Genomic DNA, 26944 nt, shown 5'->3' with positions numbered 1-26944 from the left:
AGGTGACCAATGGTGTGTGTGGAGGTCATATGATGAAACCTCCAGGGACACAACCAACCAGAACTGATTTGGAGATGCCGGTGTTGGACTGCGGTGTACAAAGTTAAAAATTACACAACATCAGGTTATAGTCCAACAGGTTTAATTGGAAGCACGAGCTTTCGGAGCGCCGCTCCTTCATCAGGTGGTTATGGAGTACACAATTGTAAGACACAGAATTTATAGCAAAAGTTTGCAGTGTGATGCAACTGAAATTATACATTGAAAAATACCTTGATTGTTTGTTGAGTCTTTCATCTGTTCGAATGCCATGATAGTTTCACTTCTTTCATATGTAAATCACAAAACATTTTTTTTTAAAGAAGTTATATTCTCAGTTAACTGTAACAATTGGTGTTAGCCAGATAATATGTTGAAGGGGGTTAGCCCCGTGTTCTCTGTCTGTGCCATAATGTTTAGACTGATTCTAATTTAAAAAGTGAGTTAACAGAGTTTTACATTAATTCATGCAGTTTTTAAGCAAAGTACAATATAACTCTGCAAGTAAATTCACCCCATAGACGTATATGTATATGTGTGCATGTGTGTGTGTGCGTGTGTGTCTCTGTCTGGAGTAGGGGATTGTGAGTGCGCGAGAGTGTCTAAGTCTGTGAGGGGGTGCATGTGTGAATGTGTGTGTATACCTGTGTCCGAGTGTCCCTGTGTCCGAGTGTCCCTGTGTGTGTGTATAGTGCAATGGTGGTCACCTGTTGTGTGACATGAACCCAAGGTCCCGGTTGAGGCCCTCCCTCTGGGTACAGAACTTAGCTATCAGCCTCTGCTCGGCTACTTTTCATGTACACCTCCCACCATGTGCATGGCAGCTACTCATGTGACTCAGCCAACATCGTCTATCTTACACGTGGTAGGCAAGGATGCCATGAGGCATGGTACATTGGGGAAACCGAGCAAAGGCTACGACAACGGATGAATGGGCACCGCACAACAATCAACAGACAGGAGTGTTCCCTCCCAGTTGGGGAACACTTCAGTGGTCCAGGGCATTCGACCTTCGGATGACCATCTCCAAGGCGGACTTCGGGACAGGCAGCAGCGAAAGGTAGCCAAGCAGATAGCTAAGTTCCGTACCCATAAAGAGGACCTCAACCGGGACCTTGGGTTCATATCACACTACAGGTGACCATCATTGCACTATACACACACACACAGACACTCCTTCACACACACACAGACAGACACTCAAGCACACTTTGACCACTCTACACTCACATACACAATCTTCCACTCCAGACAAACAGAAACACACACACATACGTTTGTAGGGTGAACTTGTACTTGCAGAGTTAGATTAGATTAGATTCCCTACTGTGTGGAAACAAGCCCTTCGGCCCAACAAGTCCACACCGACCCGCCGAACAGCAACCCACCCAGACCCAATTCCCTTTGACTAATGCACCTAACACTATGGGCAATTTAACATGGCTAATTCACCTAAAGTCTTTGGACTGTGGGAGGAAACCGGAGCACCCGGAGGAAACCCACGCAGACACAGGGAGAATGTGCAAACTCCACACAGTCGCCAGAGACCAGAATTGAACCTGGGAGCCTGGTGCTGTGAAGCAGCAGTGCTAACCATTGAGCCACCGTGCCGCCCCAAAAACTGCATGAATTAACGTAAAACTCTGTTAACTCACTTTTTACATTAGAATCAGACTAAACATTATGGCACATAGAGAGAACACAGAGTGCTAACATATTACCTGGCTAACACCAATTATTACAGTTAACCTGAGAATGTAACTTTTTAAAAAAATAGTTTTGTGATTTTCAGATGAAAGAAGTGAAACCATCATGGCATTTGATCAGATGAAAGACTCAACAAACAAACAATCAAGGTATTTTTCAATGTATAATTTCAGTTACATCACACTGTAAACTTTTGCGATAAGTTTTGTCTTACAATTGTATACTCCACAATCATCTGATGAAGGAGCAGCACTCCGAAAGCTAGTGTGCTTCCAATTAAACCTGTTGGATTATAACCTGGTGTAGTGTGATTTTTAAGCAGAATTGACCACTGCTAAAGGAGACAGGCGGGATAACACATGGATTGGGGAGGAAAAAGGGTGTGGAAGGCAAGGCTGGGATCTTGCCAAAGCCGATCGTCTCCCTTCCCAGCAGCCTAACAACCTCCTACCTGCCCCTTTACCCTGCTTCATGCGCTCTTTCCTCCTGCGTTTTCGGGTAGGTTTCACCCACGGGCTCTCGCTCTTCCACTTCTTCTTCCCTTTTCTTTTCAAACTCGAATTGGAGCTCTGCAGAAATTAGACAGTGGGATCAGAGGCCACACACACATAGGGATGTCTGTTGGAGGGGATGAGTGGAGGGAGAACGGAGAATGAGTAGAGAACGGATTTGGCGTGTGAAGGGTAGTTAAATGCCAGCAAGATACAAAGACTTTCTGCTCACTGGGTGGTGGGGAGGGAGGCCAAGGTTTGAGTTACTCAGTGATAGGAGTTTTGGATGAGGGTGGAAGGTGAATGAGTATTGGAATAGGCAACAATGTCCCAGAGGCTCATCCAAAACACCTACTTTAACACACACCAAGTCCTGTTCCCCTATCACTGTCCACATTGGCACCCAGTTGCACCATTTCTCAATTTTAAAACTTTCATCCTTGTTAAACAATTATAAAACACAATTCAATACAGCATAGGAACAGGCCCTTTGGCCCACCAAGCATGTGCTGATTCTGATCCTTATTTAGACTCACTACTTTTTGCCATGTGCAGTTTTGATCCTTGTTTGCCTCCCATTCATGTGCAGGTGAACTTGCTCTCCCAGGAGGGAGATAAATATAGAGAAGGCAGAGGGACATCAATGCAACTGTCCTGTATCTCCCATCAGGGAGACAGAGAGCAGAGCACCGGAACAGATTCTCTTTCAAACCAAGAAAAAGGAAGATGCATTTTGCACAACACTTTCACCACCTCAGGATTTCACAACCCACTTCACAGCATTTTGGAGACGTGTGCTGTAACACTGTTAGGAAATGCGACAGCAAGTTTGCTGCAGGATCCCACAGGCAGCAAAAGGTAAATGACTGGAAACACTGCCGAGTGCAGCAGGATGTCAAAAATGGAACAGGAGAAAGGAAACATATTCTCCTCTTCATGCAAGAGAACCAGGTGGTGAGTGACTCTCTGGAATTCTGTGGTCTGCTTCACTACCTCAATCAACCAGGATGATGAATCAAAAAATTTAAAACAAAATGGCTCTTTTCTCGTTTACAGATGGCACCCAGCACAACACTCACCGATACTTGGAACTGATATATTCACCTGAATACCACTGGAGCTGCAGTACGGGATGAGTTGAATGGGTCAGTGGCAAGTTCAAATCCCGAAAATCAGGGCAAGTGTTTTACGAGAAACAAGAGGCTGTGAAATCCAAAGGTTTGAATCTGCTGAGAGCTTCATGGCTTGCTGCCCACCATTGTCCACTTTCTGTCACTGTGACCTGGGAACTGCCAAATGTTTCATCGAGGACGAGGGTTGCGATTAAAACTCGGAAAACGCAAAAGCTGCACGGGAGTTTACATGGTTACCCCCAAACTACCTCAAGTTTATGATTTACTTACTTAAAAGCAATCTGAAACGAGTTTAGTGCAGAGAAGTCACCTGATTAGTAAGTAGTACACAATGGGTGCTCGTTCCCGAAAAGTTAGCAGAAGTATTTTGTGACTTTGTGGAGTCATTCTGGAAACACATCCTCACCCCACCCCATTGATACGGGTTATCAAAGCCAGCCCAGACGAGCATGCGGTCAAGACATCTCGATAAAGCCATTCCTCTTTTTTAAAATACAAAATGATGTTGGCACTGTGCCAAGAAGAGAACACAGTACCAGAATCCCAATGAACAAGAAAAGGAATTGGATGGGCAGGAATGCAACAGCAACGTACCCTGTCAGAGATGTTTCCAGACCCTTCTAGCTCCTCCTCGTCATCCTCCACATCACTTAATCGATCCTCAGCTGCATCACCCTCAGTCTGGAAGAGGAAATATTACTGAGTCTTTTCATTCACTTGTATTGTCTATAATAGAAAGCTGAAACAGTGATCACAAAGCTCCAAGCCAGCTTCCCTCCAGGGCAGTGATCACGGAGGGTACAACAGCGCTGATGCACACAATGGGCTCTGTTTGTACGGAGACCCTCAGTCCTCATGCACTGACAGTGCAATGTTCTGCTTGTACAGAGCTTTCAACATCACACCGCTCTTTCACACTGAACCTCCAGCAGCTCTCCCTTTGTACCTACCATCCCAAAGTGCAGAGCTCCCTCATTACTGTCCCTCTAGCAGTGGTGCTGTCTGTGCACCTCTGTGCTAACTCTTCAGCACTCCTTCCACACTGACCCTCCAACAGTCGTCCCTCAGACAGTGCAGAGCTCCCTTATTACTGCACCTCCAACAGTGTAGTGCTCCTGTACTGACGATCCTCCGATACTGCAGCGCTCCCTCAGTTCTGACCCAGAACAGTGCTGCGCTCCCTCAATAATGCCACTCTAACATGGCAGTGAACCCTCAGTACTAACCCTCTGACTGTGGAGTCCACCTAGAGAGAAATATGTAGACTGTGAGAGACAGATATTCTGTCTAGACTCACCTTGCTAGACTTATCAGAATCTGCTCTCCCATCCACCGAGTAACTATCATAGAAGAGGTTGAAGTCATCGCCCACCTCGGTATCCCATTCATCTAACACTTCCATTGGCTCCACCACCTTCTCAGGTTCTGCCTCCTTGGAGAGATCCAGAACTGGAACCGAACCGGCTACCCGGGTGACCTCTTTCACCTCTTGCGGATGGACCCTGTTCATAGCACCACTCAAATTCTGAAAAGAGGCAGAAGCAATTTGATTTTCCCGTTTGGTACCCACATTACTATCACATTAAAAGGCAATATCGTAAAAAGTCAGTGCATATTTCAGAGAAACATCACTCACAGCCCATTTTAGTTTGGGTGCCATGTTTTCTTTTGCATCTCCGAGCAAGTCAATCTTGGAAATCCAAAACTTCCTTATTTATTGACAACAGGTGTTGGCGACAATAAGCCTTACACATGATTCTGCATGAGGTACATAAGTTTCGCTTGCTAATTTAGGGCTAAATTGGAGGTTGGGGGAGAAATGGGAGATTTTTTGAATTTGTGCAATACTTTCAGTTTCAGGACACACAAGTACTTCACAGCTGATAAAGAGTTTTGAACATTTATATTAGGAACAATATACAACTTAAAAATTGAATTTACACTTTGCATTTATTATATTATGAAGGGCGAGACATGATTCCATTCCATTTTTAACAGTTTTTAAAAAGATTTTACAAACCTCATTCAAGGAGATGGGGGCTGGCAGTATAGGACATTGGGAGAAAGAAAAGTAGGAAAAAAAATTGCACTAATGCCCAGTGATAATGGTCCATGAAAATCCAAAATGAAGCGGTGGGGGTAGGCGCAGATGTGTGCATGTGCACACCAAAGAGTGGGTACAGGAACTTTAAACTCTCTACTAAGTACTTGCACAATGCTGCTTGAAACAGAGTTTAGGGAATTCACAGACAGCAAGCTTTGTTTTAGTTGGCACCGAATGAACCAGCACTCTTCACTAAACAAGCAAAAGTTATACGCCTCAAATACCCAAAGTTTACTGTACTATCGCGATTTTCAAGTTGTCAGTTGAGTGTGAGTAACAAGGCTCTCTGCTGGTAAGTTTTATTTCAGGCAAAGTTGCATTATTGTTTAAGTGATTTATGCTGTAAATTAAGTATATTAGCGATGTGAATACCCCCTGCATTATGTACCTATTACTTAGTTTGTGTTGTTACATTGATTACATGGACCTCTTGATCAAACAGCATACTTGATCAAGTGACACAGTCCTGGTCCCTTTGGTGCTGGTTAATAACATGTTTGCTGCGTCTGTTCTGAAGTTAAGGTAATAGAGAATTTAGTTCAGTTTATTTTCAGTGTCTGCAGAAAGATCATCCAATGAAAACAGAGATTTGCCAGAAGAAAACCGATTGCATCTGTGACAGCCTGAGTGAGAAGCCATAGCATGAAAATAGTGTTGGATGCTTGCTGGGGGTTTGATCTTTTTGAGAATATTTCTGAGATAAAAGGAATAGTGTGAGCTTGAATTCCTTTGTTGGTGGCTATACTGAAAAGGTTCCGACATTTTGTCCAGTTTAATACACAGTACTTCACAATTTTTTTGCATAATAAACCTTTTGTTCTGCAAATGTGTTCAGTGACTGACCTTCACAGTTTAAAAATAAACAATATGAGGCCAGTCAAGTCAGGTATGATGCTTGAATCGGACATGTTCAATCTTAACAATCAGCTGGGATCAAAACAGTGGCCATTGTGTAGAGCAATCTTTCAGAAATAGCAATATGAAAGCAACCAGAAAATTAATTTTTGCAGATGCTGATTGAGGAATTAGCATTGACCAGGACACCAGAGGTATCTCTGTAAGCTCATCTTCAAAAATGGTGGCACAGAACCTTTGCATTCCAGACCATAAAGGAGATCAACTTCTCTCTGTCTCTCTCCTGTACCACAATAGTGATCGTATTCTCATATTGTTAAGAATCTGCACGAGGATACTCTGGTAGGGCTTGGCATCAGATCAGTGTATAGTTGGTGTACTTACCAAAGCCCCACTGCTGGTTACTGCATCAACCACTCCCCTGGCCCGCGCTCGCATAGATCCCAGTGGTGTCGGCTCCTTGGCCATTTCTTCTTTCAGAAGACTGATCTTCTTGGGGGACTCCATGCCTAAGTTTTCTGGTTTTCTCTTCTTGATGAGTGCTGGGAATCAAATCAGAGAAAAGTCTAACTTAACAAAGTTGGTATCATTCATCTCACCAGGAAAAGGGCACTTACTTCTAGGTTAACAACATCCTTCCTATAGCAGAGTGACCAGAATGTGGCCTCACCAATGTCTACTACAGCTGCAACATGATGTCCCAACACCTGTAATCAATGCTCCGACCAATGACGGTAAGCGTGCCAAATACTTTCTTCACCACCCTGTCTAACGATGATGCCACTTTAAGGGGCTATGAACCTGCACCCCTAGGTCCCTCTGGTTAACAACCCGCAAGCTCAACTCCACTCTGACACCATGTTAAGAGCAGCAAGCCTTGTTTAAGCAGTGATTGTTTAAACTGCCTGCAAGATGAAGAACGTTGCTGGGACGAGAGGGTTTGAGTTGCAGGGAGAGGCGGGATAGGCCAGGATGTTTTTCTCTGGAGCGTCAGAAGCTGAGGGGTGACCTCATATAGGTTTATAAAATCATGAGGGGCATCGTTAAGATGGATAGCAAAGGTCTTTTCCCAGGGTAGGGGAGTCCAAAACTAAAGAGCATTGGTTTAAGAGGGGGTAAGGATTTAAAAGGGACCTGATGGGCAACTTTTTCACATGGAGGTTGGTGCATGTATGGAATGAGCTTTCAGAGGAAGTGGTAGTGGCGAGTACAATTGCAAATTTAAGAGATTTAGAGGGATATGGCCAAATGGGACTAGTTCAGTTTAGGATATCTGGTTGACGGGTCTGTTTTCCCTGCTCTGTGTCTCTTTGACTTCGGCCTTAAGTGAGAAGAGAAGAAGTCCTTACTCTAACATAGGACTTCAGTGAGTCTATGTAATTCTTTATAGTCAGTCAATGAACAAACAGCAAGCTTCTGCAAACTGAAACCTGATCATGACCAGATTGACCATTTTGGATCTGATGCAGTAGCATATTGGACTCAAAATGTTAACTGCTTCTCGATGTTGCCAGACTCCCTGAGCTTCTCCAAACACTTTCACAGAATCTTAGAATCCCTACAGTGTGGAAGGCCATTCGACCCATTGAGTCCACACTGACCTTCCGAAGGGCATTCCACCCAGACCCACCCCACTACCTTATCCCTCTAACCCTGCATTTTCCATGGCTAGTCCACCTAGTCTGCATATTAGATAAGATTAGATTAGATTACTTACAGTGTGGAAACAGGTCCTTTGGCCCAACAAGTCCACACCGACCTGCCAAAGCGCAACCCACCCAGACCCCCTCCCCCACATTTACTCCTTCACCTAAAGTTACGGGCAATTTAGGATGGCCAATTCACCTAACCTGCACATTTTTGGACTGTGGGAGGAAACCGGAGCACCCGGAGGAAACCCACGTAGACATGGGGAGAATGTGCAAACACCACACAGTCTGTCGCCTGAGGTGGGAATCGAACCGGGGTCTCTGACGCTGTGAGGAATGCAGTGCTAACCACTGTGCCACCGTGCCGCTCAAATCTTTGGACTGTGGGAGAAAACCCACACAGACATGAGGATAATGTTCAAACGATGCACAGACAGTCACCCAAAGCTGGAACTGAAGCTAACCACTGAGCCATTGGGTTAAATTATCTATTTTCATGACATTAGTGGAGGGATAAATATGGACAGCACTTCTTTTGGTAAGAATCCATTTGAGAGTGGAGGGAATTTGGGACTGAATTTAACATCTCACCTGGGAGGTGGCAACTTTGATAGTTCGATAATGCGGCACTCCCTCAGTACTGACACCCTGTGCACCAGCAATGGGGTCCTCCTTTCGTAATGTACCAGGAGTGACTGTCTGGATTTATGAATCAATCTTCCAGAGATGGACGCAAACCCATGACCTTCTGATCTGGAGGACTAGATACTACTCACTCAACAGCCACCGGCTTCACGAGAGAGTACAGCTGTGAGGTCTTTCTCTCTCTCTCTCTGTCTGTCTCTCTCTCTGTCTCCCCCCGCTTTCTGTCTCTTCCTCACTCTCTCTCTCTCTCACACACTAATTTTTAAAGGGTCTCATCCTTTACCTGCTGGCACCCCTGCTTCCGCCTCAGCTGTACCTCTGCCCGGCAGCAACTCAAACTGCTGCTGCATAGTTGGGTTCACAGGATCCGGGTGGCAAGAATCACCTTTCATCTCCACCAGCTTCATCTATGAAGCAAAATAAAAGTCATGTTTACATACAGTGTAAATCTAGCAAAGTTGCGCAGGAAAGGGGAATATATTGATAAACATTAAGCATATACGTAAAAAAAGACAGCACTGTAAGGTTGGGGAGGTGAAAACCTGGATCTCAGAATTGTCAAGGGGAGAATCCAGTCACCCAGTTGGACTCGCCAGCAACCAACGTCTGAAAAAGGCCAACATATGCAGACTTCATCCAGCACAGTTTGGGGCTAAGTGAGGCAGGACAAAGAATGCAACGCTTCTCAGATAAACTCAGGCCCCTTTTAGCATTTCCGATACACACAACCCCCTCCATCGACTTTGTTGTCTACAGTTCGCAACTGATTCTAATGCCGGTCCAGATTTTGAGCCCAATATCCCTGGAATGGGATCCAATCCCATGACCTTTGGAGTCAAAGGTCAGAGTGCCACTGGCTGAGCTATGGATGGATACAAGAGGACATCTGCCTTTATAAGAGAAAATAACCTACTCGATAAACTGAGATGATGGTCGGCTTTTGAAAAGTGGGAGTTCTGTCTGCTCTGGTCTTCTTGTCGGGGGAATGAATTTCAGAACCAATGGCCAAAAGCTGTTCACAGACAGGACGTCTGTGTGTCAATCCCGAAGCCACACAGACCAGCGGATTAAAATTCACCCCTCAGGAAGTCCATGCCCTTCAATTTTCAGCCAACCATCGGAAGGGAAGGCGTCGGTTGGAGAAGGAAGGATTGGAGATTCACTCGATAATGGTGTCCGAAAATTTCTAAACCCTGATAACTTGCCTAAGTGGTGCATGGAGATAAAAGAAACTGCCTAAATGATTTCAGGTTCGATGTGTGCGTTTCCAAGTCCCATTGCATGGGGAGGCCGATACTATTCGTGTCACATACCAAACCCAAAAGCGTGCAAGACTGGAATTTTACAAGCCTATGGAATTTTGTCCCATCCATTCTCACCCCCAGTACAATTACACATGCTTTCTCATGATTAGCACCAACTTAGCACCACGTCCCAGTGTGCTTTAATGATCCTGCATCGTTTAACCTGCCAATTCTGGTGTTCCCACATGCTCCTATCACGAGTTGCGTTATGCCAATGCCCAAAGTAAGACTTACCTGAGCAGGACTGGGTTTAAACATCGACTTCCTGGCCCTGTGAACCTTCGCTTTCTCCACCTGGCCTTGGTGAGTATCCTGTCTCTCTGCTGTTGCTGTTGACACTTCATTCCTGCCTTGGGCTATGGATTCACTTGCAAGGCTCCTGGCCAAATTCTGAATTCATTACAAGTCATGGAGCATAAAAAAGGTAGACGGACAAGACAAATAAGTTAATACTCGCCAATTGACGTCACATCAGCTTTAGACATGTGTTTAACAGGTCTCAAAGGCGCACTCAAAGGATCTGTACTTCCACCATGACACATTGTACCTGACCGGTGTTTGTTGAGAGAAAGGATTTTCTCGCTCTGTGGATCTCTGGATATTCCTCTGGATCTGGGACTGTGACCTCTGTTTCTGCGCCAACTTCATTGATTGTTCGGCCAGTCGGCAGACCTGCCATCCGCTGTGGACGCCAATCAGAAACAGAAGTCAAGAGAGAAATGGTTGTGAGGATAGTGAAGACAGCAGGGGATGCATGGAAAAGGCAGAAGACAATGAAAAGAGATGGGCAAGATGATATGGAGGTCAGGGTGGCCGCATTGCATAAGCTGCGAGTGGGATTGAGCAGCAGGTATTCGTTCAGTCTGAGGGGGTGACCTTACAGAGGTTTATAAAATCATAAAGGTGCATGCATAGGGTGAATAGCCAAGGTCTTTTCACCAGATTAGAGGAATCCAAAACTAGAGTGCACAGATTTAAGGGGCAACCTTTTCATAGAGGGAGGTGCATGTACGGAACAAGCTGCCAGAGCAAGTGGTGGAGGCTGGATTAATTACAACATTTAAAAGGCATCTGGATGAGTATATGAATAGGAAAGGTGCCGAGGGATATGGGCCAAATATTGGCAAATGGGACTAGATTAATTTAGGATATCTGGTCGGCATGCTCGGGTTGGACCGAAGGGCCTGTTTCCGTGCTGGACAACCCTCTGACTTTAATTACAACAGCAGAAAAACAGCTCCCTACCTTTTAACATTTCTTCATCTCGTCTGCCAGTCCTCAGAAGTGAAGTGAGCTCTCTTTACCTGACTGAAGTTGCCTTTGAGAATCGACTTTCGGGCTCGGTGGACGTCCTGGTTCTCATCCGGAGAATGCACTGCACGTTCCAACTCTGCTATTCCTCCAGGACCTTCACCAACTGGCCGGCCGACAGGCAAGCTTGCCAACTTCTCCACCAAGCTCTGTGTGCAGTCAGGCATGATTAGTCACAAGGTGAGGATAAAGAAATCAGGGAAATCAAAGGCAGGAAGATGGGATACCTAGTTATGTACAAAGGGAGCCTCAACATTATGGCATTGTTTATGCACATCCAGCCCTCCCCAGCAAACAACGCAAACGTACAACTTTAAAAAGCACGGAAAGAAGATTGGCAAGCTAACAGAGAGCAGAAAGTAGGTGTAAATGCTCAAGGTGTAAACTGTGGTGTGCCACAGGGATCAGAAGATACGTTTGCCAACTTTATTGACAACACAAAAAAGTCAAGTGACTTGACACAAGCAGGTTATAAAAAGATAATTTCTAGATTAAGTAATCGGGTAAAGTTGTGAAAAATGGAGTATAATCAACAAAATGTGAAGTTGTCCACTTTGGCAGGCAGAATATCAAAGAAACATATTATCTAAATGGCAAGAAATTGCAGAGCTCTGAATTATACAAGCATTTGGGAAAAGATTAGTACGCAGGTACAGCAGGTACAAAAGTAAGGAGGTTCCATCATACAAAGAACTACTGAGACCAAATCTGGAGTACCGTATTATTTAGTTATACAGTACAGCCTTATTTAATGAAGGTTGTAAATGCATTTGGGGCAGTTTAGAGAAGGTTTACTAGACCAATAACTGGAATGAGCATGTTGCTTTAGGAAGAAAGATTGGAAAACGTAGGCTTATGTTTACTGGAGGTTAAAAGAGTAAGTGGCAACTTGTTTGAAACACACAGAATCCTGAAAGGTCTTGATAGGGCAGAGAGGATACTTCTTCTGAGTCTAGGATTAATTGATTAAAAGTCAGAGTTTGCTTATTTGAAATAGACATTTGGCTAATGGATTTGTTTCTCTCAGAACGTTGAGTGTCTTTGGATCTCTCTTCCTGAAAAGCAGGGGAAGCAGAGACCTTGAACATTGTAAGGCAGAGATAAATAAGATTCTTGTTAAGCAAGGGTTGGAGGTTAACCAGGCTAGGCAGGAATATGGATTTGAGATTACAATCAGATCAGCTATGACCTTACTGAACGGTGGAGCAGACATGATGAACTGAATGGCCTGGATCATGTCAGTAAAGAGGAAATAAACTGCTGCCTCAGGAAAGCAGCCAACATAATCAAAAACCCCTCCCACTCCCACTATACTCTCTTCCATCGGACAGAAAATACAAAAGTTTGAAAACATGTACCAACACACTTAAGAACAGATTCTTGCTGTTATCAGACTTATGAACGGACTTCTCATATATTAGAGTTGATGTTTCTCTGCACCTTCTCTGCAGCTGTACCACTATATTCTGCACTCTGATCTATTAGGAGAAAGTGAGGACTACAGATGCTGGAGATCAGAGCTTAAAAATGTGTTGCTGGAAAAGCGCAGCAGGTCAGGCAGCATCAAAGGAGAAGGAGAATCGAGAAGGAAACCTGAAGAAGGGCTTATGCCCGAAATGTCGATTCTGATCTATTACCCTGATGTACTTACGGAAGTATGATTTGTCTGAATAGCACAGAAAACAACAGTTTTCACTGTATCTCAGTACGTGACAATAATAAATCAAATCAAAACAATTGCATGCTGTTTGCTGGTTACAGTATATCCACATCACAAGTTACCTCCACAAAGAATGATGATAAATTGATTAAACTTGGTTTAACAAAATCATATTGACTTTTCCTGATCACCTTGAATTTATTGAAGTGTCCCATTCTTAGTTCCTTAATAATAGTGTCTAAAGGGCAGCACTGGGCACAGTGATTAGCACTGCTGCTTCACAGTGCCAGGGACCCAGGTTCAATTCCAGCTTTGGGTCTGTAGGGAGACTGTCTATTTGTGTGGAGTTTGCATGTTGTCTCCATGTCTGCGCGGGTTTCCAAAGATGTGCAGGTTGGGGGATTGAACATGCTTAATTGTCTGTAGTGTCCAGGAATGCAGGCTAGGTGGACGAGCCATGGTAAATGTGGGGTTACAGGGCAAGACGAGGGGACTGGGTTTGGGTAGGACACTGGAAGGAGGATCAGTACAGAATTGAGGAGCCAAATGGCCTCTAGCTGCACTGTAGGGATTCTATTACTGCAGTCCTTATTACTCCTCTATATTGAGTGGTTTTCTGTGCAATGATGCCATGGTCACTTAGCTCATCCAGTCTGCAGCCTTCATTTTCACCTAGATAAACTGAAAGAACCTTGATTACCATAGCTCTCCAGCTCAGTCTGAGAGAGCTCTGTGCACCGTACCTGACTAAAGCCACCTTTCAGTATTGATTTCCTCGCTCTGTGCACCTCCTGATTCTCATCTTGACCCAGTACTGCAAGGTCTGGCTCCGTCGTCACACCAGGGATCTGGCCTGCCTGTTCCATGTGCAAGGTCCCCAGCTCCATAGACAACCTCTGCGTAAAAACAGCAGGATTATTTTAGTTTTGAGGTGATTGAGAGTGTGCGAATCACAATACTGTGACAGTGAAGATATTTCAACCAAACGTCCGCAGAGTTTGAAACTCAAATCTTTTTACAGTCATGGAGTCAGACAGCACGGGAACCGACCTTTTGGTCGAACCACTCCATGCCACCCATAATCCCAAACTAAACTAGCCCTACGTACCTGCACTTAGTCTACATTCCTCCAAACATTTCTTATTCATGTACTTATCCAAATGCCTTTTAAATGTTGTAGCTATACCCACATCCACCACTTTCTCTGGAAGTTCATTCCACACATGACCCACCCTCTCTTCTAAAAAAAATGTGCCGCTCATGTCTTTTTTAAAATCTTTCTCCTCTCACCTTAAAAATACACTCCATATTCTTGAAACCACCCCCTCTCCCCCCCCACAAAATGTCAGTCTACATCTTCCTGAACTTATCCCTCCCCTCGTCATGTAACTCAAGTGTTTTCACTGAAGTCTTCTCCTTGTGGAGGACCTTTTACCACCTCTTTAAGCTAATGAAGCATTTTCCAAAGTACTGTCAACATCCTATTGTTGGAAGCACAGCGGCCAAAATGCCCACAGCCAGTCTCCACAAAAAAACAATGCAATAATGACCATCTAATCAGTTTCTGAGATATCGACTAAGGATAACTCTCTCGGCTTTTCTATCAAACTGGTTCTGCCGGATTTTTCGTATATAACATACACTGGCACAGCAAGATAGAGCCTCGACAGAATGGCTCGTCTGACAGAAACCACCTCCTTCAGTACTGTACCAGAAGTGTCACACAAGATCCTGTGCTCCAAATGTAGCACTTTTGCCTCTGAGTCGCAAGGTCCCAGGTTTAACTTCCCATTCCTGGAGGTGACCATTACTGAAACCCATTACTGAAACGGTTTGTGGAGGGACCAGTGACCTCCCAGCTCCCAATTCTTCCCTTGTTGTAGCCCAGCCGAGATAGAGTCGCAGAGGTCTACAGTACATAAAGAGGCCATTTGGCCCACTGAGCTAACTATTCTAATCCCATCTGTCAGCATTCAGTCTGCCGCATTGAGATGTGCACTTGCCATTGCAAGTGCATATCTCAATAATTCTTAAATGTTAAGAGGATTCCTGCCTCTACTATCCTTACAGGCAGTGATTTCCAAATTCCCACCACCCTCTGGGTGAAAAAGGTTTTCTCAAATCCTCTCTAAACCTCATGCCACTCACTTTACCTCAAATCAGCCTCTCACCCCTGCACTCCATCTTTCCTGGCTCCCCACCCCTCCCACTATCACTTTAATGCTGACCCCCTCAACACTTCACACCAGCTCTGATGAAGTCATCTAGACTCAAACTTTAGTTTGTTCTCTCTCCGTGGATGCTGTCTGCAACACTGATTTCCAGCATTCTTTTGTTTTCAGTTCAGATTCCAACATCTGCAGTAAATTGCTCTTATATCTATGTCCCCTGGTCATTGATCCCTCCAGCAAGGGGGAAAAAGTTCCTTCTTTTACGCATCATTTTACACATCTCCATCATGTCCCCCGCTCAGTCTCCTCCAGACACAGCATTCAAGGCCATTATGTTTGCATACTCTCAGCCACTACGTGGCAACGGACTGAGCTCCGTGCCACTGCACAGGGAGTCAAGCCTCCCTGATCAGTACCTACCTGACTGGCACTGGATCTGGATATCGACTTTCTTGCTTTGTGGACCTTGGGTTTCTCATCCGGAGTGGAGGTTGGTCTCTGCACCTCGACAGGAACTGGCGCCACCTCGTTCCCCGCCCGCCCCGTTGGCACGCTGAGCAGCTTCATTGCAAGGCTCTGAATGGAGTTCGGCGACTTGTTGATTCCGGTTAGTGTCATCTTCGCTCTGTTTGCACCCAAAGCCTTGGTGGGGGAGGTGGGGAATGTCTTAGCAGCGTGGCCTGAGGAAGGAAATAAATCATCACAATATCGGAATAGCATGGGTGCAGGTCACTCAGCCAATCGTTTTTGTGCTGGCTCGTCCGAAGAGCTGTCCTGTTCGTCCCTATCCCCTGCTCTTTCCCTTATCCAAACAATTTCATTTGTCACACATCTAAGCATTATCCCAAATCTCTTTCGAGATCTCATTGTACACACTAAAACTAATGACGTAGGAAGAGAAAAGTTTCTGTGGCAAGAACATACGAGTAAGGCAGGTCCTCGAGAGTAGTAATATCTGGGTTACTCCCAATGCCACAAGCTAGTGAGAGTAGGCATAGGAAGAAAGAACAGATGAATGTGTGGCTGAGAAGCTGGTGCACGGGAGAAGGATTCACATTTTTGGATAATTGGAATCCTTTCTATGGTAAAAATGACAGATTGTACCTGATTTGGAAGGGGACGAATATATTAATGAGGAGATTTGCTAGAGATTCTCTGGAGGATTTAAATGAGTAAGAGGAGAATCAATGGGACCTAATGAGAAAAAAGATCAGCCTGAGACTGATGGGCATGCAGGAACAAAACAGAGAACAAGGTAGGATTAATAAATTTAAACTGCATTTATTTCAATGCAAGAGGCCTAATAGGGAAGTCAGATGAACTCGGGTAACACTGGGATATCATCGCAGTTACAGAGACGTGGCTCAGGGATGGACAAGACTGGCAGCTTAATGTTCTAGGGTATGGATTGTATAGGAAGGATAGAAAGGGGGGCAAGAGAGACATCTGGATGGGTATATGAAAAGGAAGGTTTAGAGGGATATGAATTAAATGTGGGCAAAGGAGACGATTAATTTAGGATATCTGGTCGGTATGGATGTGTTAGACTGAAGGGTTGGTTTCCATGATGTACAGTTCTATGATTTTAGGCCATGCTAACCAGTTTCCTAAACTAAACCCGTCCCACTTGCCTGCATTTGGCCCATGTCCTTCTAAACCTTTCCAATTCATGTACCTATTGAATATCTTTTAAATGATGTGACTGTACAGGCACCTTCTACTTCCTCTGGCAGTTCATTCCACACATGAGCCACCCTCTCTGAAAAACTTGCTCCTCAGGTCCCTTTTAGTCTTTCTCCTCTCACCTTTTAAAAATATGCACCCTAGTTTTGAAGTCACCCACTCTTGGAGGAAAAAACCTTGGCTATTCATCTTATCCATGCTTCTTATGATTTTATTTCAGGACCCCCACCCCCCCAACCTCTTCTGCTCCAGTGAAAAAAGGTTCCAGCCTATCCTTAAAACATAAACCCTCCAGACCCAGAAACATCCTTGTAAATATTTTGAGTAATGAAGGCTAGTGTGCTAAATGTCTTGTTAATCGCTCTGTCTGCCTGTGCTGCAACTTTCAAAGAGCTATGTACCTGAACACCTAAAGGCAACTGATTTAAGATTATTGGCAAAGGGACAAGACAGACGGAGGGAAACCATGTTTCTTTTATGTTTGAAAAGTTAAAATCCCGTACCATAACCACCCTATTATTCTTACAGATAATTGAAATCTCCTTACAAATTTGTTTCTCAATTTCCAGCCATCTATTAGGGGTCTATAATACAATCCCAATTAGGTGATCATCCCTTTCTTATTTCTCAGTTCCAACCAAATATCTTCCCTGGATGCATTCCCAGGAATATCCTCCTTAAGAACAATAAAAATCCCTTATCAGAAACACCACTCGCCCTCCTTTCTTGCCCCACATTCTATCATTCCTGTAGCATTTGTATCCTGGAACATTAAGCTGCCAGTCCTGTCATTCCCTGAACCACAAATCTGTAATTGCTATGATATCCCAGTTGCATGTTCCTAACCGTGTCCTGGGTTCATTTGCCTTCCCTGTTAGGCATCTTGCACTGAAATAAATGCAGATTAATTTATCAGTCCTACCTTGTTCTCTGCTTTGTTACTATCTGCCCTGACTGTTTCACTTGTTCCTTTTCCCAACTGTACCAGTCTCAGATTGCTCTCTTTCCTCACCATCTCCCTGGGTCCCATCCCCTCCACCTTACCAGTTTAAAATCCTCCCGAGCAGCTTGAGCAAATCTCCCATGTCAGTATATTAGTCCCCTTCTAAATTCAGGTGCAATCTGTCCTTCTTATATAGGTCACTTCTACCCCAGAAGAAATTCCAATGATCTACAAATTTGAACCTTTCTTCCCTGCACCAGCTCCTATGCCATGCATTCAACTGCTCTATCCTCTTATTTCTACCTTCACTATCTCGTAACACCAGGAGTAATCAGATAGTACTACCCTTGAGGACCTCCTTTTTAAATTCCTGCCTAACTTTCTATATTCTCCCTTCAGAATGTCATCCTTGTCCTTCCTAAATTGCTAATTCCAATGTGTACAATGACCTCATGCTGGTCCCTCTCCCCTTCGAGAACATATTGCACGGTCTCCTGGCTATCCTTGATTCTGGCACCAGGGAGGCAACACATATTTCTGATTTTTTTGTTGCTGGTCGCAGAAACGTCTGTCTGTGCCTCTGACTACAGAGCCCTCTATCACAATTGATCGCTTGGAATGCAATGTACTCTCATTACGTTAGAGCCAATCTTGATAAGAGAAACTTCACTGTTCGTGCTACTTGCCCCCGAGAATCCTACATTTTCCAAAAACAGCATACTTGTTTGAAATGGGGATAGTCACAGAAGATTCCTGCACTACCTGCCTACCCCTCCCACCTTTCCTGGAGTTCAGTTTTATCTGCAGCTTTCCCCCCCTTCCTATAACTGCCATGCATCACACCCCCTGGCTCTTGTAAATTCCTCATTGCCTGTAACTGCTGTTCCAACCAATTGGTGCGATCTGCTAGGATTTGCAACCAAAGACACTTCCTGCTGACATAATCATCAGTAACATGGAAACTCTACCTAAACTCCCATATCTGACATATCACTCTACTAAAGGCCATCTTTGCTACTTCACAATCTACACACCCAGAAAATAGAGTGGTCTTTTTACTCCAAACAACAGAGTCCCAGGCTAACTTAGTACTTAGGGTATTTATTTTTAAAATTTAACCAAGGCACAGATCTCAGTAAAACATATAATAAAAAAGAACCCATTCTACTCACTACTGTGGACTTGCAGCAAAGTTTACATGTTTAAAAAAAAATGCACTTTTCTGTTCCTGTGCTGTCAGCTCTCCTACACAGGATCCTGCAAGGTCAGCTATGAATTTTGTTGTTTGTTATTTTTTCTGGATGCACTCCAATGTCCACAGATACATGAACTCAAACAGCAAAAGCCGTAACTGTGCAGATTCTCTGCTGTGTCAGTTAGCAGTGTCGGTTTCTTTCTCTCTCTCTCCCTCACTGACCATGTGGTCGCTGCCTTTTGTCTGTCTTCGTCCTTTCAAAAGCGTCGTTGTTTTAATCTATTTTCTCCCAAAGTTCCAAAACAATGCAACAGCACATAAAACAGTAATTGCTGCTCCTGGAATTTGAGGAAATCCCTCCAATACCTAAAATACTTCAAAAATGGATCAGCTCTGACAGCTACAGTTTCTTTTTCTCATCCGCCAACTTGGATTACCCAGAATTCTCAGGTAGGACCAAAGGGTCTGTTTTCGTGCTCTATGACTCACCATCAGGGAGGGAGGGCAAATGTGTACGGGGTTTACCTGCAAGACCTTTGGCAGAAGGAGCGCCAGTTTGAGAAACTGGGCGACTAGCAGCCACAGCATCAGGTGAAGGGCACTCTGAGGCCAGGAAGGGCTCGCTCGATTTGCACTGCTGCTCACTGCTTCCCGACTCTTCCCCTAACAGGCCCGGCACCACCACAGTCTCAGGATCGGGGGTCTTCACCACAATCTCTTGGCTGGTCCCAGGGCCTGGCAGCTCCCTGCTGTTGTTCTGCAAAGTGATGTTACCCATTGTGTTTCCGCTGCCTGCCACAGGATTTGGCACCTGCCCCGTTTTCTCAGTGGACAACCCTGGCTCGTCGTCGATCCCTGCAAAATAAAAACCACATGATGTCTATTTCCCAGGGTACATTCCTCTCATCGCATGCTCAACTGTGTCACAGAGCTTGAGAACATCCAAGGTGTACATCCTGGTTCTACAGACAATCCCCAAGTCATGAATGACTTCCGTTCTGGAGTATGCTCATAAGTCAATTTGTACGCAAGTCTGAACACAATACAAGATAAAATAACCCTTCATAAGTATGAGAAAATCTTTGTGCATTGGCTTTTTAAAATTAATATTAATATCGGATCTCGTTCACAACTATGAGCATTCATTAATCGGGGAACGTCTGGATAAGAAAGCACTGCTGATCAGCTAAATGCACATCAACAAGTTTCGTGATCTTCTTTCAATTTCAGATTTATTAATGGTTGGTATTTCAACCACTGTTCCTAGGGTACCTTCCTGGGCAGTTGGATTGCCAGCCTGCACTGACACAGCACCATTACTGAATTGTTCAAAAGTGCAAAAGGTGTCAAAGGGTATGGGGAGAAAGCAGAAACAGGGCACTGATTTGGACAATTAGCCATGAGTATAGTCAATGGCAGAGCAGACTCGAAGGGCCAAATGGCCTACTCCTATTCCTATTTTCTTCTAATTACAAAACATTAGAAAGCATTTACAAGTCAAAGAGGCTGGTCAGCCTAACTGGTTTGTGCAGCTGTTCATGTTCCACACAAGATTCCTTCCACACTAATTAATCTCATTCCATCAATATATCTATCAATTCCTTTCTCCCTCAAGTGTTTATCCCACTTCTCTTTAAATGCATACTATGCACCTCAACCAATCCCTACAGTTGTGCGTTGCACACTCAGCCCACGCTGTAGGTTCTCCTGAATTGACTAGTGGATTTATTAGTGACTAGCTTACACTTATGTCTCCTAGTTTTCGTCTTCTCCGTACGTGGAAACTATCTTCCCAAATCTACCCAGATGAACATTTCCATAGTTTTAAAGCCCTCCATCAGGTCATTCTTCCCTTTCTGTCCTGGACAACAGGCTTGTTCAATCCTTCCCAACCTTTCCATAGTATAACATCTCAGTTTATGTGTATGCTTGTCTATTCATGAGTGACAGAAACATGGTTCCACAGCTTTTCAACAATATATAAAATAAAGATGACAAAAATGATCACAAAATACAAGGCCAGATGACAAAAAGCTTGGTAAATGATGCAGGCTTAAAGAATAAAAGACAAGGAGAAAGGAAATTTGAGTGGGTTAGGAGGGCAGTTCCAGAGCTCAGGCCTGGGCAGCTAAAGGCATAACCACTAATAATGCAGCAATTATAATTAGAGGAGGCAGAGATGGAGCAGCCAGTTTGAACTTCTGGCTGAAGAGGAGTACAAATGCTTCAGCTTTATCTTTTGCACTGATGCACTTTCCCAACACTGAACACATAGGCAGCATAGCGGTTCAGCAATTCGCACCAATGCTGCACAGTGCCAGGATCCGGGTTCGATTCCAACTTCGGGCAACTGCCTGCGTGGAGTTTGCACATTCTCCCGGTGTCTGTATGGGTTTCCTCCGGGTGCTCTGGTTTCTTGCCATAGTCCAGAGATGTGTAGGTTAGGTGGACTGGCCATGCAAATTGCTCAGTGTCCAAGAATGTGCAGGCTAGGGATCAGCCATGGGAATGGTGGGGTTACAGGGATAGAGTAGGGTCTGGGTGGGTCGGGACTCGGTGGGCTAAATAGCATGCTTCCACACTGTCAGGATCCTATGATTCTAAGGTGGGGATATTTGTGGAACTTCCTCATCCTGAAAGTCATTTAATTGTCTGCTACAATTCTTAACGAGATATGGCAGGACTGGAGATTTCAGATCTGATTCCATTTGTTGTAGGTTCACTTAGCTGCCTTTCACATGTTGCTTCTGCTTTTTAGCAGTCCCTTGCTCCTGCCTTTGAATCTCCCCACTTCCTTTCTCACTAGACCTCATCCCTTCCACAGACCTCCCACCTTTATTCTCTCCTCAGACTGACCAGAGCACCACTCGCTACTCTCCCCACATTCCTTAGACCTCACTCCTACCTCAGATCCCTGCCCCCAAAGCCTGTCATCCCAACCTTATCTGAAAAGGCACAGCTACTGACTGAAGAAACCACATCAACAGCATGACCCAAACCTAGGTCTCTCTCCTGCTACTTGACATTAGATAGGTTGCCGCCGCATGCAGAGTCACCCAGCTTCCATCCAATCTCACTAACTTTTCATTTTCCCATATTAAATCACATCCGCTATCTATCTCTCAGCCCTTTGACCTGACTAGGAAGAGAACAAAAGGTCCCAAGACACCACTCAGAAAGGAGTTCTCTCCTTACCATTGTACTGGCCAGCGACCATAACCACCATGAGGACCCCCAAAAGCAAATTATTGTGTCCTCCCTCTCTCTGCCGTATTGCTGTGTCCTTTGCTGACAGAACAACAGTTTGTTTTGAATCCGTAATCTTACCTTGGACGAGTTCACAGCTGGGGCTTGTGTCCAGCACCAGGAGCTCTGGTTCTACTGCAGCTTCAACCGGGCTGTTAGCCACAACCTGTGAAAAGGAAAGCAAAACAACTCAGGACGTTCCAAGAGAAATATATCGATTCGATGGTCCTACCTCAACATGTCCGACAGATCCCTACCACCACGTCTCACAGCAAAACAGGAAGCGTCCTATGGGGTTGAGGAGTTGGCACTTCAGAAGAATGCCAACCCTCTCTCTTTCTCCGAGGCTTTTTTATTTTCGCCCCAAAAAGAAATCTCCATCCTTTTGCATTTCACACTTCCCTGCTTTCCATCGGAAGAGTGTCACAGAGTGCTGAGACTGAGGCACAAGGCAAGGAACAGTACGGAGAGGGAAGCCATCAAAGCTGTTGATCCGACTCACCATACCGTCAAGGAGAAACAGTGCCTTCTGTTTTGAGCTAAGGCCTGTCGTAGACCATCAGACACGGTGAAAAGTTTACAACACAAGCTGAGGAGCAGCAGGTGCTCGACCATTAGCTTCACTGACAATAAAAAAGTGTTGCTTTCAATCGATTTCTCAATTGTGGGATTGTAACAAAAGGGGTATTTACAGCACAGGAAAAGATCGATCAGTCCATCTAGTTGAGAGTCCACATGACCCTCTTCAACCCATCCTATCACTGCATCTGTTACAAAGTCAAAAACACGTACGTTTGTTTTAAAATACAAAGTATTTTCTGAATTTTGAAGTAAACTTAAAAGTGCAGGCTCAAGGAAAGGCTGGGAGACGAGCTGTTCCAAAATAAATACATGCAGCAAATAGCTGTTAAATGGATACTTGAGTTTTGGTTGCTGTTTTGACAACAATTTGAATTTAACTACTCAGTTTAAATTATGGCCAGAATACTAAAACCCAATCGAGTTTGAATTTATTATCTTAACACCTGGAAATCAATCAAATTATAGGAATTTAATGTGTCATGGGGGACATTAAACATGCGGGTATTTAGAAAATTGGTCAGACAGCAGCTGCCATTGGAGAGAGAACTGTCATTGGTAAAAAACAATGACTGCAGATGCTGGAAACCAGATTCTGGATTAGTGGTGCTGGAAAAGCACAGCAGTTCAGGCAGCATCCGAGAAGCAGCAAAATCGACGTTTCGGGCAATATTCCTGATGAAGGGCTTTTGCCCGAAACATCGATTTTGCTGCTTCTCGGATGCTGCCTGAACTGCTGTGCTTTTCCAGCACCAATAATCCAACAACTGCCATTGATCAAAGCAGGAGAGCTAACTGCCCATCTAACATCCTGCTTTCAAAGAAATTAGAAAACACTTTCTATCAAAGGTGCCTTTGCATGTCAACCCTACTCACAGTAAAAAAAAATTAGACCCAGGGAGATCAGCAGCCAGAAGACTTAAGACAGCAGAAAATCAGAGACTGTGTGGTCTTGAGATTAAGTTACTGTAATGTTTAATATGTGTGTAATTGGAACAACATACTTTGTTTTACAAAGTGGGGTCAGATAGTAAGTAATTAAGAAAAGTGGGGGGGGGGGGGCTTGAATTTGTGAATAGTTGTTGTTTAGTGTTCACTAAAAGCATTAAGAAAATAAATTGCTATTTTTATTTAAATAGTGGAAGTTAGGAGTTCTCTGTCACTCATTTTAACAGATTACAAGGCAAGGCCAGCTTTTTTGGGTGTTTGGTTTAATTAAACAGAGGGATTCGACTTCCGTATAGTAACACATCCTTCTTTTCCTTCGTCATGCGGTCATCCAGTTTTCCCTTAAAAGGCAGCTACGATAGTTCTCAATTGCTCTCCAGGGTAGTGAGTCCCACATTCTACCACATACTGCTCAAAAAACCTGCTTCCTGAATTCACAATTGGAATTTTTAAATGTGTAGGTGCTGGTGTTGGACTGGGGTAGACAAAGTCAAAAGTCATACAACACCAGGTTATCAACAACAGGCTGATTTAAAATCACAAGCTTGCGAAGCACTGCTCTTTCATCAGTTTCCTGATGAAGGAGAAATGCTCCAAAAGCTTGTGGTTTTGAATAAACCTGGTTGGATTATAACCTGTGTCATTTGACTTCGGGATGTATTAGTAACTGTCTTATATGTATGGCCCCTAGTTCTGAACTGAAAAGATAAGTTATGCTAAACATGTATCGAACCCTGGTTACACCACACTTAAGAGTACTATATGCAGTTCTGGTACTTTATCATAAAAAGAGTGTAGTAAGTACTGGAGAAAAGGCAGAGATTATTAAAGATGGAAACAGAATTGTGTGGGCACATCTCAGGAAAGGATATGCTAGAGGGTGACCCAACAGAAGCCTTTGAAAGGATGATTAGTTTTGATTGAGTCAACAAGGATACTGGCAGATTTGGTTTCACTTAACCAACACCATCTGGCTGGACATAGAATTAAAGTTTTGCAGCATGGAAAGAAGGCCCTTTGGCTCACGATGTCAGTGCTAGTAATCAAACATCCATCTACTCTAATCCCATTTTTGAACGTATTGCCTGCGGACTTGTGTGTTATGGCATTTCTAGTATTCATATAAGTACTTCTAAAATGTCTTAACACATCTTGCCTCTACCGTACTTTTAAGCAGCGAGTTCCAGATACCCACAATCCTGTGAGTAAAGAAGGATTTCCTCAAATCCCCTTTAAATGTCTTGCTTTTATTGCCCCTTGGTTTTTAGCCCCTCAAAAGGGGCAACATTTCTCCCCATCTACTGCATGTCTCTCATAACTTTGTTTACCTCAATCAAATTCCTTCTCAGCTTTCTCTGCCTTAGGAGAATTTGAGGACTGCAGATGCTGGAGAGTCAGAGTCGAAAACCGTGGCACTGAAAAAAAGCACAGCAGGTCAGGCACCATCTGAGGAGCAAGAGAGTCGACATTTTGGGCATTAGCCCTTCATTGGGAATTAGCCTTCATCATTCCTGATGAAGGGCTAATGCCCAAAATGTTTACTCTCCTGCTCCTTGGATGATGTCTAACCTGCTGTGTTTTTCCAGCACTATACGTTTTGACTATTTTGCTGCTTTAAGGAAAACAAGCCCAGCTTATCTCTTCATAGCTGAATCACACAATCCAAGCAACTTCCTGCACCCTCTCTAGGGCAATAACATCCTTCCTTTGGTGCGACAACAGAACTAAAAACTGAAAAAAAGCTGTGGCCGAACAAACAGTCCCATCATAACCTCCTTGCTCTTGTATTCAATACCACTTTAATCGCCCTACACTGCTACCTTTATGGATTATGGACATGCACACCAAGGTCCTTCTGATCTTCTGTACTTCCCAGGCTCCTACCATCCAATGTGAACACCCTTATTTGTTAGTACTCTCAAATGCATTACCTCATGCCTTTCAGGATTAAATTTGGCCCACCTGTAATCATGTAGTCCATGGACTTCCTCCTGGCTATTTCCCAAACCCAATTTTTTGCGTAAAATGCGGACTTACTGTTCATATGTCGTCCATTCATGTCTAGATCATTAGATCATCAAAACAAACAGCAAGGGAGTGAGCACCGAACCCTATGATAAGTTTCCGGACACAGGCTTTCAGTCACAAAACAGCCTTCAATCACCACCCTCTGCTTCCTGCCAGAAAGCCAATTTTGGAAACAATTTGTCAAATTGCCCTTCAATATAAGCTGCACCAATTTGTCACCTAGTAACCATTTAACCTAGTAATCAACACAAGTCCTTCATCCCACTGCTTAACAACATGGGCAAAAGCCTTCAGATGATATGCTTGGGAACTGATTTGGTCTTTGCAACACCTTACACTTCCAGCATCAGCACCAGGACTTGGCATGCAGAATACAATCTACAGCTAAGCAACACATTTGGGAAATAAAAGATGAAGGAATACACAATAGATGTCAGGATACTGAGAAGTGTGGAGGAACAGAAAGAACAGATCCTTGACAGTGGTAGGACAGGTCCCTAAGATGGAAAAACACTTTTTTTTTTAAATCAGTTCCTCGCATGGTCAAGGATTAAGCTGGGGAAGAAGGAATTTTGCACTTTTAAAAAAATTAATTAGGAAAAAGGGTGCACCAGAGGACTAATAAATAGCTAATGTAATGTGACAATGAATTGGAAAGTAATGATATGTCAGCATTGATTCCAAAAGCAAAGATCTTGCTTGACCAACATTATTGTGCTTTTTGAGGAGGTAGCAAAGTAGATGGTGGTGTTGTAGCAATGTAAATTATCTGTATTTCCAAAAAGCCTTTGAGAGCACTAAAGATGGCACAGAGGAAGTTCACAGAAGTTGCTGGGAGTGGCAAAGTTTAGCAATGAGGAAAGGTCAGACAGTCTGGCGGCTACATTCTTTCTAATTCTGTTTATTTTTGTGCAAGCCTTTGAAACCGAAAGTTAACATTGGAAACGGCATTAGCATACCAATCGATGTGTTTACACATCAGAGCAGTTGTACGGTTTAGTGGGAATGTTGGCGGAGAGTGTTTTCTCTGCGACAAAGGAGGTTGAATGGAAATTTGATTGAAGTGCAAACAATGATGAGGAGCATACATAGTATGGATAGGAAGGATCCATTTCCTTCAGAGAAAAACAACAACCAAACACTATGCTTCTAAACAAATAACTAGAAAGGTAAGAGGGGATTTGAAGTGTACTTTTTCACCAAGGGGGCATCAGGTGGGAAAGGGCCCTGCAACTTATTGTCTGAAAAGAATG

At 44.0% G+C, this 26944-nt stretch overlaps 1 protein-coding gene across 1 annotated transcript in view; it reads right to left on the bottom strand.

Annotated features, from left to right (window-relative positions):
- The window catches only part of LOC122541532 (uncharacterized), a 44415-nt gene that overhangs the window by 16050 nt on the left and 1421 nt on the right, over positions 1 to 26944 (bottom strand). The window contains exons 2-13 of the mRNA XM_087978703.1: positions 22218 to 22302; positions 19416 to 19745; positions 15490 to 15749; positions 13642 to 13794; positions 11232 to 11387; positions 10475 to 10609; positions 10162 to 10317; positions 8907 to 9030; positions 6714 to 6871; positions 4668 to 4895; positions 3965 to 4051; positions 2076 to 2315 (exon numbers count right to left, since the gene is read on the bottom strand). Coding sequence (XP_087834829.1) covers positions 2076 to 2315; positions 3965 to 4051; positions 4668 to 4895; positions 6714 to 6871; positions 8907 to 9030; positions 10162 to 10317; positions 10475 to 10609; positions 11232 to 11387; positions 13642 to 13794; positions 15490 to 15749; positions 19416 to 19745; positions 22218 to 22302 — 2112 coding nt within the window. The remainder of the gene's footprint in view (positions 1 to 2075; positions 2316 to 3964; positions 4052 to 4667; positions 4896 to 6713; positions 6872 to 8906; positions 9031 to 10161; positions 10318 to 10474; positions 10610 to 11231; positions 11388 to 13641; positions 13795 to 15489; positions 15750 to 19415; positions 19746 to 22217; positions 22303 to 26944) is intronic.

Source organism: Chiloscyllium plagiosum, unplaced genomic scaffold, assembly GCF_037043375.1.
Source record: "Chiloscyllium plagiosum isolate Xiang-an unplaced genomic scaffold, Cpla_swu_hap1 HiC_scaffold_35, whole genome shotgun sequence".
Lineage (NCBI taxonomy): Eukaryota > Metazoa > Chordata > Chondrichthyes > Orectolobiformes > Hemiscylliidae > Chiloscyllium > Chiloscyllium plagiosum.
Note: the sequence above shows the minus strand (reverse complement) of the source record. Positions and strands in the feature narration are given on the sequence as shown.